Source organism: Diabrotica virgifera, chromosome 9 (genome assembly GCF_917563875.1).
Source record: "Diabrotica virgifera virgifera chromosome 9, PGI_DIABVI_V3a".
NCBI classification, from domain to species: domain Eukaryota; kingdom Metazoa; phylum Arthropoda; class Insecta; order Coleoptera; family Chrysomelidae; genus Diabrotica; species Diabrotica virgifera.
Genome location: NC_065451.1, coordinates 159,770,166 through 159,789,617, shown reverse-complemented (window position 1 = coordinate 159,789,617; position 19,452 = coordinate 159,770,166). Strand labels below are relative to the sequence as shown.

Here is a 19,452-nt window from a genome sequence, read left to right as displayed (position 1 = left end):
ACATGACAAATATCTCTATATCTCTATATTTAGCTGACCAAAAATAGCCAAAATATAGTTATCACAGGAGAGGGGTTCCCAAAGAAGATGCTGCGATAGTAAATAACGCAGAGTTATACAATAATCTACTGAACGTATTACAAGAAATTAAGAAAAACAAGGGAGTATTCATTCTGGGAGATTTAAATACCCGAGTTGGAAGAAGGGACAACATTCAAATTATTGGAAAGTATAGACAGGCTATTTTAAATGAAAACGTGGTGCGTGACATATTGGCTTAGGTGAGAGATTATATTATCGTTAAAAGTGAGAACTGGATTCTACGCTCATAAAAACATACACAAATATACATGGAAACAACTAACAAGAGAGCTAAGATAAATAATTATTGATGTCATCATGCGTCAACAAATAAATCTAAAAGTTTTGGACTTAGGGTGTCTCAAGGAACGGAGTGTGGACCGAAACACCACTTATCCATGGCAAAGTTAAATAACGGAAAAGAGCGACCATCCATGAATGAGAATACAGCTAATTTTTGTACAAACTCTACAAATATCTACTCTAATTTTATATGCATAGGACGTTAGAATAAAGAGTAAAAAAAAGATAAAGAGAAGAATAAGATTGGCCTGGGAATCATTCTGAAAACTACCTTATATTCTAAAGAACAGAAAATACCCGCAAGCTCTAAGAACCAGAGTCTTTAATCAATGAGTACTCACTGTCCTCGTATCTAGCTCTCAGACATGGACGTTGACCAAGGAAAATATGTAAAAAATAGCAAAGACATAAACATCCATGGAAAGACAGGTGCTGGACATTAAACTGTCAGACATGAAAAGAAACGAATGGATCCGTAACAAAACAAAAGTGAAAGATATCTCAACCCAAGCAGCAAAACTTAAATGGAAGTTCTCCTGACACACCCTAAGGCAGAAGGATGAAAGATGGACTAAGCCAATTATACATTGAAGACCGTGGAACCACAAACGATAAAGGAGAAGGCCACAAATGCGATGAAAGGATGACCTAAAGAAACACGCTGGGTCCAAAGTGATGCAAATTGTCTAAGATAGAGAGGCATGGAAGAAGGAAAAGGAGGCCTATATCCAAGGATGGATGTTTAGGGCTGAATAGGTAGAACGCGTTTAGAAAGTGTTTTTTTTTAGTCACTCATTGAAATGCCTCATCAGAAATGCTCTGGGTTCCCACAATCGCATGTTGACTCATGCTGTCAGTCTTTCCATTCCAGAAAAAATTCCAAATTATGAACTTACTGTGTAATTTACAGTTATGTGGGTCGGTAATTTACTATTTTGCAAAACCTAGACTTCTAGATAGGTAGGCAACAAATATTGCATTTGGTAAGTAGTAAACGAAATACAGTCGGAAAAATGAAAGAATACCCATGAAGGATCCATTAATCACTTATTTTGTATTTGCTGTCTTTTTCTATAAATAACAAACGTTTGTTATAGAAAAAGACAGCAAATACAAAATAAGTGATTGATGTGATCGTTCATGGGTATTCTTTAATTTTTTCGACTGTAGCTGAATGATAATTTAAAAATCGTTATTTTTTTTTGTTATTCTTGATTTAAATATAATATAAATATAGCAAGTTATATTTTATTTATTAAAAAATTATGTATAAAAGTAAAATACATATAAATACATAGTATAATTACTTTTTGTTCAATCTAGACTTCTGTATAGGCAACCAATATTGCGATAGCTATAATCGTAATTTTAGTAAACAAGTAATGGTTTAATGATGTTAAATACAATTAGGTACTCATTTTTATTTTCTACTAATGTACTATTGTGGTAAAGTATACAGGTCCGTAATAAATGTTTTACCACACAAAATAGTGTTTTTGTATAGACACAGTATATATATGGTGTAGGGCATAGGGTACTGAGAATATCAATTTTGGTACCCCAAAAAAGATGCAAGAAAGCTTGACACAACCTACCCAGGAATTACCGCTAAATCCCACCCTCGCAGGGGGTGAAAAACGAAAAACATTGATTTACCAAATCTGTACGCTGTAGAAAAAATGTTTCAAACGAAAGTGTAGCTGAGATAATTTTGAAACGACATTTTTATTAGCACTTTTTTAAGTTATACTTCTTTAGGCGTGATTGGGAAAATGCATTGAGAGTGAATTTTTATAAAAACGGCAGGTTGAAGTACCTACGCGCACCATAGAGGTACGCAGGGTGTTTCATTAACAATTATTCATATCGTGACTGGAAAAACCTTAGCACAAATTACGAAGATTTAACCCAAAACACTTAAATAAAATATTCTTCCTTACCGAGATACTGGGTGTTTTATTACAAATGTTCTAAAATGATTTTAGCCCATGGTTAAAGCACCGTTTAATATTTTTTGTTCAAACTTAACACACAGTTTAGACATGCTAGGATACTTTAACTAGTCTTAAAAGATAGTTTTCTGCTGTTACCAAAGGCGTGCTGTAGGGATATTTACTTCGTTTTAGCCCCTTTCCCCCTTACAATCTGCGCCACTGTCGTAATAATTATTTCAGCATGTTTTTTTATTCTTCGTTACTTTTTACGTAAATACCATCCTTTGTCTTAATGCGATAGAGTAAGTAGTTTTCAAGTTATAGTCGATTCGCTAATCTGAGACACAACTGTCTACACTACAATCACAATAAAAATGCACTATGTATATAGAAATAAACAAACCAATAGTCTAAGAGCTAGTGAACGCTCCGACTAACGGTCGTCCTGTAAGGCTAAAAATTTTTCTAGTGATAATTCATAGCACACCAAGGCTAAAAACCATGACCTGGCAGGCCTCAGCGGTGCACGGTTATCTACCAGGCGAATCGAAAAGTGCAAACTTAGGGGGTAAAATAAACTTTCTCCTGTAAGGTTTAAATTTAAGTATGTGTTTGAGTAAGTCATTTACAAGAAATGTGTACAATGACAGGCGATTCTGAAGAGCATAAGACCTTGCCAGGCGAGGGGAAAGATTATGGGTTTTTCCTAAAATTATTCTTTTTGCATCAAACAATTTTTTTTTTAGGTTTTTTGAATCATTTCAAACAGAAAACGTCTTTTGTGATTTTTCTCTTAAGTTAATAGTTTTTGTTATATGAGCGATTGAAAATTTTGAAAATTGAGAAATCGGTCATTTTTAACCCTAAATCGGACATTTATCTAAAAATTTCAATGTTGCCAAGGTACGTAGATATTCTTTAAACAATGATTGATGAAATCCCGAAGAGTTTTTTGCAATAAAATATCGAAAACCCCTTTGTTTTTTTAATTGCTAATCAAGCGTGTGCGACACTGTAGTATAAGTGAGGACGTTTGAGTTTGCATAAATTCATTATCTCGAGAATGGGCAAATTTCAAGAGAAATCCTCAGACAGGTCGATTGTTATTTTTGAATTAGGACTTTTTGGCATATATATAATACTAGTGACGTCATCCATCTGGGCGTGATGACGTAATCGATGATTTTTTTAAATAAGAGTAGGGGTTGTGTGATAGCTCATTTGAAAGGTTATTTAATTCTCTATTCAGTAATATAAACATTAACATAATTATTTATACAGGGTGTACAAAAAAAAATTTTTTTCTATTTGTCAAATTTAATCAAAGTTAATTTAATAAAAAAAAATTTTTGTACACTCTGTATAAATAATTATGTTAATGTTTATATCAGTGAATAGAAAATTCAATAACCTTTCAAATGAGCTATCACACAACCCCACTCTCATTTAAAAAAATCATCGATTACGTCATCACGCTCAGATGGATGACGTCACTAGTATTATATATATGCCAAAAAGTCCTAATTTAAAAATAAAAATCGACCTGTCTGAGGATTTCTCTTGAAATTTGCCCATTCTCGAGATAATGAATTTATGCAAACTCAAACGTCCTGACTTATACTACAGTGTCGCACCTGCTTGATTAGCAATTAAAAAAACAAAGGGGTTTTAGATATTTTATTGCAAAAAACTCTTCGGGATTTCATCAATTAATGTTTAAAGAATATCTACGTATCTTGGCAACATTGAAATTTTTAGATAAATGTCCGATTTAGGGTTAAAAATGGCCGATTTCGCAATTTTCAAAATTTTCAATCGCTTATATAACAAAAACTATTAACTTAAGAGAAAAATCACTAAAGACGTTTTCTGTTTGGAATGATTCAAAAAACCTAAAAAAAATTTGTTCGATGCAAAAAGAATAATTTTAGGAAAAACCCATAATCTTTCCCCTCGCCTGGCAAGATCTTATGCTCTTCAGAATCGCCTGTCATTGTACACATTTCTTCTGAATGACTTACTCAAACACATACTTAAATTTAAACCTTACAGGAGAAAGTTTATTTTACCCCCTAAATTTGTACTTTTCGATTCACCTGGTAGATACACGTGCACCACTGAGGCCTGCCAGGTCATGGTTTTTAGCCTTGGTGTGCTATGAATTATCACTAGAAAAATTTCTAGCCTTACAGGACAACCGTTAGTCGGAGGGTTCACTAGCTCTTAGACTACAAGACACGTTGAATGTTCGAGGAGCACTCCCAAAATCATGATTTGGGAGTGATCCTCGTGCTTGTTTATTTCTGGTGCATCTTTATTGTGATTGTAGTGTAGACAGTTGTGTCTCAGATTAGCGAATCTACTATATTTGCGTTTTAATGTAATGCATTCAATAAGATTATGTATTTTAAACACAACTATAATCTTATTGAGTGTACTTAGTATATTAAAGTATATAGCCTAATGGAATCCATTATCTGTAAACGCAAATAACTTGAAAACTACTTACTTTAACGCAATGAGACAAAAGGATGATATTAATGTAAAAAGTAACAAGAAATAAAAAAAACATGCTGAAATTATTATTACGACAGTGACGTAGATTGTGAGGGGGAAAAGGGGCGAAAATTAAATATATATCCCTACAGCACGCCTCTGGTAACAGCGGAAAAACTATCTTTTAAGACTAGTTAATAGTTAAAGTACCCTAACATGTGTAAACTGTGTGTCAAGTTTCAACAAAAAATATTAAAAGGTGCTTGAAAAATGGGCTAAAATCATTTTAGAATATTAGTAATAAAACACTCTGCATCTCGGTAAAGAGGAATATTTTATTTAAGCGCTTTGGGTTAAATCTTCATATTTTGTGCTAAGGTTTCTCCAGTTACGATACGGACAATTATTAATGTCCCTAACATAGAGTGGGCCTACCCTCCGCGCTTCCTGACGACAAGATCCCTTGGACTGGTTTGCGGTATCTCTTTCTAGCACATTAATCGAGAAACTAAGATGATATTAAGTGTGAGTATAGGCACGGAAGGGGAAGATTGCTCTCGCAGCTTTACTATGCGTAAGGGTGAAACAGCACTGAGCCAAAACAAAAAAGATGGTGTTGGCAATCGCTGAACATGACACTTTGTCTATGATAATATATAAGTCTAGGACGCGCACACCGACTATATAAAAAATGACATGAATGACATAAAAATGACAGTTCAAATACCTAAACAATGTGAAAAAAAATTATTTTCGTTTTGTTCATAAAGGTATATACAAGGTGTCCCGGAAAATAGTGCGTTCCTTTAAGGTATGGATAGAATACACAATTTAGAACAAAAAAGTCCTATACCATTTTTTTCTAAAGTTAACCGTTTCCAAAAAAAAGATTACATTGGTTTCCATATACCTGAATTTTAATCTTCAGAAAATTAAATAATCTGGCAACATGTTACGCACTGGTGAATAAGAACTCGTTTGTGTCTTACAGTATTTAAAATAATCCAACCTAATACTTACTATTTTTGTTTACTATAATTTTTTTTTTAAATGTAGTTGAAATATGGCATAATTTTAAACGAATTATACTTACATATTTTAAGATGAAAACACATATTTTAACTGAACCACCACTTTTACGAACACATGAATTCATAGAGTAACATGCACTCATACGACGAGAAATTCCAGCAAAACATTTTGAAAGAATTTTAGTAGGTATTATGCCTCTCCATTTATTGATCTGCCATAAATAAACAACATAATATCATAATATTACTCATGAACACACGATTCAAAAACATTTTCGGCGTTGACACTAAACAGGATTCTTCCAAATTATCTGTTTACTAAACATGGGACTATTTACGTTTAGATTTTTGTACTTCACAGAGTTGCCAGATTTGAATTTGAATTCCAAAATGTTTTATAGTTTTTTGGTCAAACGGTTGAATTTAGAAAAAAATGTTATAAGAGTTTTTTGTTCTACATGGTGCCTTCTACCTATACCTTTAAGGAACGCACTATTTTCCGGGACACCCTGTATTAACATAGAGAGAGTGTCATTCAGAGTGTGAAGTGACGACACCATCTTTTTTCTTTGAATTAGTGCTGTTTCACTCTTACGCATAGTAAAGCTGCGACAGTTGTCCGTCCCTTCCGTGCCTATACTCACACTTAATGTCATCTTGGTTTCTCGATACAATGTGCTAGAAAGGGATACCGCAAACCAGTCGAAGAGATCTTGTCGTCAGGAAGCGCGGAGTGACGGCTCCCCCTGTGTTAATATATATCTCTAGGTTTTGTTATTATCATTCAATTATAAGTATATACGATCGAAGGTGACAGATTATATCCGCTGTGAGCTCGTACGTAGAGGGGATATTTACAAATTCTCGAGCGCCAGTAGTGGCAAGTCTGTAAAGGTTTACCGGAAATTTGACATAATTGTCAAAGTAATTAATGTAAAATTAAAATTAAAAACATTAATTATAAAAAATATTAGTTGGTCAAAGCTGTGGTATATATTTTTACCTTAAATATACTTACGTTTTAAATACTGAATTTAAGTTTTTTTAATGTTCCGTAATATGTAATTATAATTTAATCTAAAAATCTTAGCGCCATCTAGACGATAATTGTGAAAGTATCCGAAGTAAGAAATTCATATTTTATCAATAGAACGTCAAAATGATTAGCAAAATCTTAAAAAAATCGATTACAACTTGATTAATTTTTTGCGTTGTAAATGTTAAGCGATAACAATTAAATAATAAATTTAAAAATTACCGGTGAAAGATAATTCCAGTAATCCGCTAGGAGCGCCACCAGCGAAGCTCAGAGCGTATACCTACACTGATAATTTATTAGTAAATATTTACGAAGTTTAATTTCACGTACGAAAATGGTAAAGAAGACTTAAAATAAATTAATAAATAACAAGCTGAAAATGCGAGCATTGTCATAACGAAAACTTTGTATATTTATTTCTATTATGAAAAGTAGTTTAGAATTAATAATTATGTTTTAATGTGCAATTATATCATTCTAATTTAAATGTTATGAACTATAAAGGTAGTTTACTCTTGATCGAAATTCATATTTTTTATATACCTCGTATAAAATTAGTAAAATTTTATACAAGGTATCCCAAAAGTAGTGGAACGGTCGAATATTTGGCGAACTGAACATCGGATCGAAAAACTGAAAAATACGTGTTCAATCATTTTCAAAAATCTATCCAAACACCAAACACCAACCTCCACTACACCCCCTGGAGGTGGGGTGGGGGGTAACTTTAAACTCTCAAATGGAAACCCCTAGATTTTCTTGCAGATTTGGATTCGTTACGTAAAAGTAAGCAACTTTTATTCAAGCCATTTTTTCTAACTGTGGATAGATGGCGCTATAATTGGAAAAAACGATTTATCCTGATACCATGGGTAAATTATAGAAACGGTCTAATATCTCGAAAAATACACTTCCAAATGAGAAACCAAACAAATTTTTTAATACTTTTCGAAAACCTATCGAATAACACTAAACATGGCCCTCCAACCCACCCCCTGGAGGTGGGGTGGGGGGTAACTTTAAAACATTAAATAGCAACCCCCACTTTTTATTACAGATTCGGATTTGTCATGAAAAACTAAGCAACATTTATTCGAAACATTTTTTAGAATTGTTGATAGGTGGCGCTTTAATTGGAAAAATACGATTTATTAGCGCCATCTATCAGCATTTTTAAAAAATGTTTCGAATAAATGTTGCTTAATTTTTCATGACGAATTCGAATCTGCAATAAAAAGTGGGGGTTGCTATTTAAGATTTTAAAGTTACCCCCCACCCCACCTCCAGGGGGTGGGTTGGAGGGTCATGTCTATTGTTTATCGATAGGTTTTCGAAAAATATTAAAAATCTGTTTTTTGGTTTCTTATTTGGAAGTGTATTTCTCGAGATATTAGACCGTTTCTATAATTTACCTGTGGTGTCAGGATAAATCGTTTTTCCCAATTATAGCGCCATCTATCCACAGTTCGAAAAAATGTCTTGCATAAAAGTTGCTTACTTTTACGTAACGAATACAAATCTGCAAGAAAAACTAGGGGTTTCCATTTATAGTTACCCCCCACCCCACCTCCAGGGGGTGTAGTGGGAGTTGGTGTTTGGTGTCATTGGATAGATTTTTGAAAATGATTGAACACGTATTTTTCAGTTTTTCCATCCGATGTTTAGTTCGCGAAATATTCGACCGGTCCCCTACTTTTGGGACACGGTTGCATCGTAAATCTTAGAACAAGAAGAGCTTTTTATGAAGAATAACTTTTATTTGTCAAATTAAAAATAAAAGAGTTATAAATGAAAATGTTCTTGGTATCCATAATTTGAGAAAAATCTTCAAATATTTTTTCCATTAGAAGGATGTACACAGACACAATACTGGCTAGTGATTTTAGTCAATAATTTTGCCAATTCGATAAAAAAATAATTTCTAAATAGTTAATAATTATTACTAAATAATTAGTAATTTTGCCAATTTCGGCAAAATTCTCAAAAAACAAAAAAAATACCTGCTACAATCACTAGCCAGTTGTGTCGAGTTTAGGGAACGACTAGGTATACATAATATTTTAATTTTATAGCGAATGGAACAGTCCATTTATCATAAAGGGGAGGCCGTATTTATACTGGTATAAACCTTTTTAAAACTGTTAATAAATTACTGCTTTTAAAATATTTATACTCAAATTGTATTTTTGAACATCTTTTTTATTTTATATAATAATTAAATTCACTATCAAATGTCACTGATGTTTTATTAATACTTAATTTAAAATTTAGTTTGACATTCACGAAGTGTCAAAGTCAAACTCAAATGTAAATAACCTATGCTTGGCAAATCGAGATTTAAAAAAAAAAGTAGGCTACTTCCTAATCAACCATTTGAGTTGACGTTTAGTGCGTCTGTAGGAGATAACCGGATTGTGACTTCACATTTTAGACTTTGAGGTCGAGTATCTCGAAGACTGTTAGATATATCGAAATGCCGTTTTCAGATTTGGATTCAGAAGGCAAAACTACATGAGAATCCATCGATACACCTGCTCTAAGTATTGCAGGAGCGGCAACGCAATAACACACAGACTTTTGCAAATTTATAAACGAAAAGTTTTCGTTGAAAAGAAAGTATTATCGGGATTACTATATATTTTAGTTTTTATGGAAATTACGTATGTTTTATTTTTCACCTTTTCCTAAAAAATTTGAAAGGGTTCTTTTATTTTCATCATAGCTTCCTTAATTTTGATGCTATCAACTTATTCTGGAGCTAATTTGATAGGTATTCCTGAATACTTTGACAAATGTTTGGTATGTAGGTATACCTATTTTATAAAATTCATCGTTTTCCCGCTATTTAGGCTTGAATATTTAGATTTGAATACTCGCCGAAAAATATTCAATTATCTATAGGTAACTCTCACTTTGAATTAGTATTAAAAGGTTTTTCAAGTAATCTTCAATTTTGGCAATGATAACTTTTTGTAACAACTTATAGTTTTTTGAGTTATTGATGAAAAACCGCTTTAAAAATTAAAATCTTTGATCTTTAGTAGGTAACTCAAAAAGTTGATTTAGTTTAATAATTTAATATTACATTTTGCTTAGAATTTGTCCCTCTATCGATTTATGGGGTTATTTAATAAAATAATTTTAATCCCCGAGAGGGGGGTGCAGGTTACATCCACCCCCAGGGGAAAAGCGCAACTTGGTTGTTTTTTGAGATATCTTCTAACTACTCACCAATTTTCATGCAAATCTATGGGGGTTCAACGAAATCGGAGGTGAAAATTTTCAGTGACTGCACTATTAATAATAACATTTTAAACAATAATAAAAGGATAGTAAGAATAGCCAGGGACAAGTCACCGTTAGGCAGAAGAAGTATAGGATGCCCAAGGAAAAGATGGAATGATAATTTACGGACAGAATGAAAGGTACCGTTGAAGAAAAACAGGCAATATTGCCTATATAAAAGGAACAGAAGAAACAATAACATTTCACTTAATTGTTGTTGCAATTAATGTTTGGCTCAAAAAATCACGAGTAACTGACAAATTAAGTGATAATTAATTGATTAAAAATAATCGTCACCCAATAAAAAGTTTTTGGAATTTAAAAACAAACATGCAAAAAAATACATAACACCATAATCGACAAAAATAAATATCCGAATTGAGAGCGTTAAGACAATGGCGTACTGAGCATGGTTCCTCGGGTTCCGCGGAACCAGGGCCCGGGCCCCGCAGGGGCCCGCTTTAATGCGCTTTTTGCTTCTTTAGTTTCTAATTTGATGGGGACATTTTGAACTACACAAGTACCTACATACATAAGAATTGTAACTACTTAATAGATTTTAATTTTTGTGTAGGTAAAACGAAGAATAACTATTCCTCAAAAAATTTGAAAACAAAATATATTGAAATACAGGGAATGCTGTTGTAAGGTTCCCTACACATTTTGCCTGCTTTTGCTTTCCAAAGCCCATGTTTCAACTTATGAAGACTAACCGCCAGGGCCTGACTACACGTGATAACACTTGTATATTAGCAGGATTCATGAATAAGATGTAGGTAAACTACAAAGTTGTAAATATGCATTGCAAGTTTTATTGCAATAATCCCAATACAATACGGTCAATACTGGTGTTTACAGAACCGTCATCATTCAGCCTGTATTAAAAAAAAATACTTTTATATAGGTAGGTGATTCTTAAAAATTGAAATTAAATTCTAAATATAGACAATAGTGGTAAGGATAACTAGACACTATATTAGATACTAATTTCTTTTTAAGAAAATCTCGTCGTTTGATAAAGATATCAGCCCTACAGTTATCCAAGGTTTTTTTTGATATTTTTTTATTTAAGCGTTTTATCTCCCTGTCCTAGAGGTTTGTATGAAATTATTTAACTTGACTATTTATAAATGTATCATATTATGCAATTTGAGAATCTATTTTGTTCATATAAATTTTATTCCAATGTTCATTTTTTAAAAGCTGTGTTAGTTTTCCGATATTAAGGTTTTTAATTATAACTGGAATTTTGGATCTAGAAAATTGTTGATTAACTATATATGGGAAATAAGCCACAATTAAATTGAAAAAAGTAATTTTGTTAACGTTTCGACGCCCAAATCGGGTGTCGTTGTCAAAATACAAAATACTACTGATTTGACAACGACCCGATTTGGGCGTCGAAACGTTAATAATTTTTCAAATTGTGGCTTATTTCCCATATAAATAGTTAATAGTAGTATTTTGTATTTTGACAACGACACCCGATTTGGGCGTCGAAACGTTAATAAAATTACTTTTTTCAATTTAATTGTGGCTTATTTCCCATATAAATAGTTAATTATAAAAATGCCACAAGGAAATAGCTTCAGAACAACATTAGAAAATTTTTGAGTTTCATTATTTATAAAAACGGGTGGCGTAAAGTGATCAATCATGTGAGTATGAAGAACGATAGGATTAATTTACTGTTTTAATAGTCTATTGTTGTTTTTTAAGTTTCTAACATCAAAAGTAAGTAAATTTCGATCAAAATAATGTTAGTATCGTTTTTTTTTGGTTGGTAAAAAAAGTCGTGAAAATCACCTTATAATTAGCATCCGAAATGATATTAATCGTTACAGCTTCACAAATTACTTTACTTATTGTTTATAAGATATGTAAGATTCGTTGTTCAAAGTGCTTATTTTTGAAAAGGCTGTAGTCAAATGGGGTTAAACGAGTCACTAATCATGAGTGTATGCAAAATTTGAACAGACATACCTTATAAAATATTTTTGTCTTCAGGAAAACAAAATGTCAAAAATATTCACAATAGCAAAAACCTATACTTTTTATACTAGTTGAGATTTTTGAAGTTGAGTTATTTTGAAAAAACAATTTTTTCAAAACGATTAATTTTTCTGTTAATTTAAAACCAAATTGAAGCGGTAAAACTTACAGATCATATAAGCCAGGCGTCACGTTTCGAAACGGCCCTCAGGGGTCCGTTTCGAAAACTTATGACACTTCCGTCTCAAAACGTGTTTTTTTTTAAATGAACATATTCACTCACAAATAACTCGAAAAGTATTGACTTAGTGAAAAAACTCTATAGAACTTAAAGGTTGCTTAGAATTAGTCAGTTTATTAAATTTCGGACTTATCTTGAACGTATGTTTTTCACCCGAGAAGGTGCACCCCTAGGGCAATACCCCTAGGGCAGAAGCGCACATCGGTACAATAGGTATCACTTTTTTTGGTTTGACATGTTAGCTATGTGTATGCCAAATTTCATCTCAATCCGAACAGTTCTTTAAAATTTACAGCAAAAACCGTGAGTAAATGGACTATAAATTAGTTTGAGTTCTTATGAAATATTTTATGATATATGATGATTTATATTGAATGTTTTGGGCGGGGGCCCGCATCCCAACAGGAACCAGGGCCCGCTGATCAGTACGCCAGTGCGTTAAGATGCCAAATATTACAATAAAGTTATTAGGTACATACATTATAAGAATAATAATTGCTCACCCTGTATGCTCAGCAAAAAATACAAAGGTAAATAAATAATAAAGTATAATAAAGCAATTACATTATTAACTCTTCAAATTACTTAATGTTTGGTTCCTTTTCAATTAAAAATCTGAAGAAATATAAAATGTCAAAAAAACAAGCAAAACATTGCATGAATGACAAACAGCTGATTGTATACACAAATGTACACAAATTAACCAGCCTAATCAGACCGGTGCGGTCCTGATTTAATGAAAACAATATCTGAATAACAACACAACAGTAATTATAAACAAAACAGTAATTACAAAGTTTGTCTACTTATTTTCTTACACTATCTTATCAACAACAAGAAAAATCAATTTCGGGACGGCATTAGTTAAACTCGTGCACAATGTGACAACAATAAACTCAAAAAACATTACCATTTTCCCTCGTGACAACAACTTTGGCATTTTGCACAATAACGGAAGTCTCATTGTTGCTGTTTAACGTCAAAATCACCTGTTGCTCTTCCATGATGCTTGGAAAAGTTCCAAAGGTCACTCCCGGGATTCCAAACACTACAGATTTATTAACTTGGCGGTTTCTTACTGAGTAGCGACTACTCGTCACTTTACGGAAATGGACAATCCTCGAAAAAAGAGAAAGTATAACGCCTATCTAGTCGCAAGTCGTAGAAAGAGAGAGGTATATTGCCGTACGTTCGAGTATTTGAATCAGTTGTTGTCGTGCGCAATGACTTGCTGCTTTATCGGAATCGGACATGATTAAGAATTGTTTCGGTCTCGGCTAGTCAGGATCTCGATATTTTACAGCCGCACATTGCAGTTTTAATGAACATCAGGCTACACCGCGTGCATTATTCTATTGGACGACTTTTTCTTATGAGTATAAATGCTTTCAAAGTGTTATGCGTTATTTGCATAGTATTTAAAAGTTCAGGATCGGACTAGCCCATAATATTAATAGAACAAAATTTACAGGGGCTGGCTGTAATTGAAGGGGTCATTACAAAACGCGGTTTAGTCACCTATTTAGATATCTGAGATGTAGGAGTATTATATAAAATATTTAAATGGTTAAAGTATTATATAAAAGATTCAATTTTTTTTTAAAGAAAGTACACCTTTAAGCTTTATGTTAGACCTCACTCATAGACCATCACTCCTAGAGGAGTATTGGGCGTATCTGTGTTTCCTGGTCGGTGGTCTAAGACGGATGATGGATAACTCAGTTTTTTCCATTCTCATTTGTTTCTGTCAATCGTTTTTCACTTTCCCCCATCTTAAACCATAGAGGTATATATTAACATAGAGTGAGCCTACATTACGCGCTTCCTGACGACAAGATCTCATGGACTGGTTTGCGGCATCTCTTTCTAACACATTGTATCGAGAAACTAAGATGACATTAAGTGTGAGTACAGGTACGGAAGGGGAGGACAACTGTCGCATTGTTACTATGAGTAAAAGTGAAACAACACTAATCCAAATAAAAAAGATGGTGTCGTCACTTCGCTCTGAATGACACTCTCTCTATGCTAATATATAACTCTATGTCTTAAACCGATTCTGTTGTGTTCTATGGTTACTGTTTTCTTCCTGGTGTTATCTGGTCTTCGCCTCTTTCTTATCCCGTTATAACCGGAGATTAATATTCGACTACTTATTTTGTGATGTTATTAGGATCTTTCCTTAACATATGGCCAATCCATTTCCATTTCTTCTTCCTAATTGTTATTATACTGGTTTATTTTGCTCTTTTCCATAGTTCTACATTATTTATTGATTTGCGGGTTATCTTTTTTTTTAATTTATGTTTTCTCTGCATTTATCTGAGGTCCAATTATGTCGGAGTACTGTGTTAGCGTATCATTTTTTCTTTGGAAGTGAGGTCGGTGTTCTGTTAACAGGCCGACGTCGTCGGAAAATTCAAGATCTTAAAGCTGATTGAAGAGGTTCCATCTAATGCCTGTCCGATCATCTGTTACTTTTCTCATAAAGCAGTCCACCCAGATTAGGAGTAACGTAGGAGCAAAGTACAGACTTGTTTAACACAGCTTTCAATAGCTATCTTTTCTTTGTTTACTTCCTCGTGTTCTAGCTTTGTACCCTTCATAAAACAGTTTGATTAGGTTAATACTTTTTAATAGTCGTCCATACTGTCTTAATATTTTACACATTTTTCCACCAACCCTTTTTGAAAAACGATAAAACTTATATGTATATCGTTCTGCCATTGATTGCCTTGTTCGAGGATGATTCTTAAGGTACACAATACGTGATCTACAAGCACGAAAGCCTGCTTGGTTACTTTTCAGTTTCTAGGCCAAATCTACTTTTATTCTTTCGAGCAGGATTTTTGTTAGCACCTTGACTTAGTAGTGTTATTGCTCGCCATTGTTTACAGTTGCTCATATCAAAATCACCTGTGTTGCTCATCCATGATGCTTGGAAAAGTTCCAAAGGTCACTCCCAGGATTCCAAATACTACAGTTTTATTAACTTGGCGGTTTCTTACTGAGTAGCTCCTACTCGTCACTTTACGGAAATGGACAATCCTCGAAAAAAGAGAAAGTATAACGCCGATCTAGTCGCAAGTCGTAGAAAGAGAGAGGTATATTGCTGTACGTTCGAGTATTTGAATCAGATGTTGTCGTGCGCAATGACTTGCTGCTTTATCGGAATCGGACATGATTAAGAATTGTTTCGGTCTCGTCTAGTCAGGATCTCGATATTTTACAGCCGCACATTGCAGTTTTAATGAACATCAGGCTACATCGCGTGCATTATTCTATTGGACGACTTTTTCTTATGGGTATAAATGCTTTCAAACTGTTATGCGTTATTTGCATAGTATTTAAAAGTTCAGGATCGGACTAGCCCATAATATTAATAGAACAAAATTTACAGGGGCTGGCTCTAATTGAAGGGGTCATTACAAAACGCGGTTTAGTCACCTATTTAGATATCTGAGATATAGGAGTATTATATAAAAGATTTAAATTGTTAAAGTATTATATAAAAGATTCAATTTTTTTTAAAGAAACATCACTCCTAGTGGAGTATTAGGCGCATCTGCGTTTCCTGGCCGGTGGTCTAAGACGGCTGATGGCTAACTCAGGTTCTTCCAGTCTCATTTGTTTCTGTCATTCGTTTTTCACTTTCCCCCATCTTAACCATAATATAGGTATATATTAACATAGAGTTAGAAGAATTTACTGAAGAAGAAATATATGAATGTATGAAAAACATGAAAAGAAAAAAGGCTCCTGGGCCAGATAACATTCATGTAGAAATTCTTCAGGCACTTTCAGAGTACTTAATACCAATACTTACTTCTTTATATAATGAATGTCTAAGACAACAAAAGTTTCCCAACAACTTTAAACAAGCTGAAGTTATAATTATAAGTAAAGGAGAAGATAAAGATCCAACTGTACCTAAATCTTATAGACCAATATGCTTACTAAACACAATGGGGAAATTACGTGAAAAATTACTTTGAAAAAGACTAAATCAAATAAGACACGAAACTGGACTTCATCCAAATCAATATGGCTTTAGGGAAGGAAAATCAACAGAAGATGCGATTAATAAAGTTTTTAATATAGTTGGGGAGAGCACAAAGAAGTATGTTTTGATGATCTTTATAGATGTTTCTGGAGCTTTTGACAATTTATGGTGGCCGGCATTATTCGAAAGACTTCGACAGAAACTTGTACGGGAGTTTCAGAAACTATTGTCAAGACCGATATGCCAGCTTAAGTTGTCCAATGGATAAAAAGACGAGACATATAACTAAAGGTTGTCCACAAGGTTCAGTGTGTGGACCTATTTTTTGGGACATAATGTTAGAAGAACTGCTGGAACGGTTAGCTGTGGATCCTGAAGTTCTAGGGAGCATAGCATATGCGGATGATTTGCTGCTTATCATAGAGAACTAGAAATAAAATCAAATGTAGTACTTGAAAATATAAATGAATGGATGAAAAAAGTTAAACTAACTATATCAGAAACAAAAACAACATATAGCCTTATAAAAGGAAGACTTGAAAGAAATCCAAGTATACAAATACGGGGGAAGGCAATAAAAAGAACAAAAATAACTAGATATCTTGGTATCATGATCGATGAACCAAGACTCTTTACAAACCATATAAATAGCGTCTGTGAGAAGGCAGCGAAAGTCATGCATTGCATTGCAAGCCTAGCACAAAGGGAATATAGAATTCCGTTCCAGCATATGCGCGTATACCTGAGTACGATACTTTCCTCAATTGTAGGGTACAGTGCAAGTGTATGGGCACACAGACTAACAAATAATACAAATATTGAAAAACTGAATAAAGCACAAAGAGGTTTCCTTGTTAGAATGACAGGAGCCTTCAGTTCTACAGCAACATCAGCTTTAACAGTCTTGACTGGTGTAATGTCCATGCACTTGGAAGCACAAAAACGTGCATGCAGATATTGGTAAAGAAAAGAAAATTATGAAAAAATAATACAATTAATGGGAATAGAAATCAGAATAAAAAGAGAATTAGAAGAAATATTAAATAGAAAATGGCAAAACGAATGGGATAATTCACCTAAAGCAAGACGTCTCTATAATTTCATTCCAAATTTAAATAATATACCAAATTATTTTAACCAAAAAAAAAGGATTAATACATTTTCTTACAGGGCACTGTCCGTACCCTACATACCTACATAGATTTAACTTAAAAGACAATGAATATTAGTCCTGTCGCCAGGGGGGGTACAACGGCCTCCTTAATTCAGATGGACTTACCCAAGTTTTTTTTATTTATTTTGACCCGTAGAATACGAATTTTTTGGGTAACAGTTGATCCGGATGTCGATAAGATTGTTATAGACAAAGAACTTGAGGAATTACATAACAGTGATTTCTCGCAAAACAAAACATCTTTTTGTATTTTTTGGGTCATTCTAGGCAAAAAATGCTCTGACAAGTTTTTTCGTAGGATACATAGTTTTCGAGATAACCGCGGTTGAACTTTCAAAAAATCGAAAAATTGCAATTTTTGAACACGAATAACTTTTGATTAAAAAATAAAGTAGCAATTCTGCTTACCGCATTTGAAAGTTTAAGTCAAATTATATCGGTTTTGATTATTTGCATTGCTAAAAATGTATTATTTTATTGGTAAACAAAGCTAAAAATACCTAGTGCGTGAGTGATGTTTTCAATGATTTCTCATTTAAAATCTAACGAGTAGGTAGAGTAGCTACAAGTGCAAGCGAAGCAATTTCTACGTAGCATGCGTTAAAATGCATGTATTAGGCACGGGAAACACTATGTGTTTATAGCTTTGTTCAGCAGTAAAAAAAATTAATTTTTAGCAATGCAAATAATCAAAACCGATATAATTTAACTTAAGCTTTCAAATGCGGTAAGCAGAATTGCTACTTTATTTTTTAATCAAAAGTTACTCGGGTTCAAAAATTGCAATTTTTCGATTTTTTGAAAGTTCAACCGCGGTTATCTCGAAAACTATGCATTCTACGAAAAAACTTGTAGGAATATTTTTTGCTTAAAATGACCCAAGAAATACAAAAATATGTTTTGTTTTGCGAGAAATCGCTGTTACGTAATTCCTCAAGTTCTTTGTCTATAACAATCTTATCGACATCCGGATCAACTGTTACCCAAAAAATTCGTATTCTACGGGTCAAAATATATAAAAACAACTTGGGTAAGTCCATCTGAATTAAGGAGGCCGTTGTACCCCCCCCCCCCTGGCGACAGGACTAATATTGTGAATGTGGAGAAATAGGCACACCAGAACACATAGTATTTAATTGCGAAAGACAAACAAATACACAAGAACTACAAAGAATGAGAAGAGACCTTGTTGGCATAAATATAGAAAATATAATACAAAATGAAGAATTATTTAATACACTAAACAATTTAGCGGACATAATATCAAAGAAACAATTCGAATTATATATTAGACGAAGAAGAAATCAAGTAAATAATATCCAACCTCTATGAATTTGAATAAGAAATTATACAAAAAAAAATTAAAATTACCTATAAAAATATAAAATAAAATATTGGAATAATTAAATAAATATTCATATAATAAAAAATTAAAAATTGATATCAAATATAAAATAAAATAAATCAAAAATCAAAAAATTATTAATCAAAAAAAAATTAAACTAAAAACCTGAAATTTTTAAACTCAATAGTCTGAGGCTCACCGAAATACCATTAAGAATATCATAAAGTCGATTAGACCTGCACTTAAAATTATTCGTGACTATTTTTAGATGAAGAGTGCTGGCATTTCTCATCTGAGAATGAGAAATGGGAGCACTTTTATAAAAATTATATGTTAAAAAAAATTAATAATTTATATTTTGTTTATTAGTTTTTGTTTATTTGTTATTATTTGTTCATTAGAATTGTTTATTAGAATTGTTTACAATTTGTAATTTTCATAATTAGTAGTAGATTAGGGCTATTGTTAATTAGTCAAATATTATAGAAAATTCTTAAAATAATAATAATGTAAAGATAAACTACTGTA

At 32.8% G+C, this 19,452-nt stretch overlaps 1 protein-coding gene across 1 annotated transcript in view; it reads right to left on the bottom strand.

The window, feature by feature from the left end:
* The window catches only part of LOC126892391 (hepatocyte nuclear factor 4-gamma), a 465,924-nt gene extending 452,395 nt beyond the window's left edge, over positions 1-13,529 (bottom strand). The window contains exon 1 of the mRNA XM_050661914.1: positions 13,313-13,529. Coding sequence (XP_050517871.1) covers positions 13,313-13,406 — 94 coding nt within the window. The 5' untranslated portion in view covers positions 13,407-13,529. The remainder of the gene's footprint in view (positions 1-13,312) is intronic.
* Positions 13,530-19,452: the final 5,923 nt, after the last annotated feature.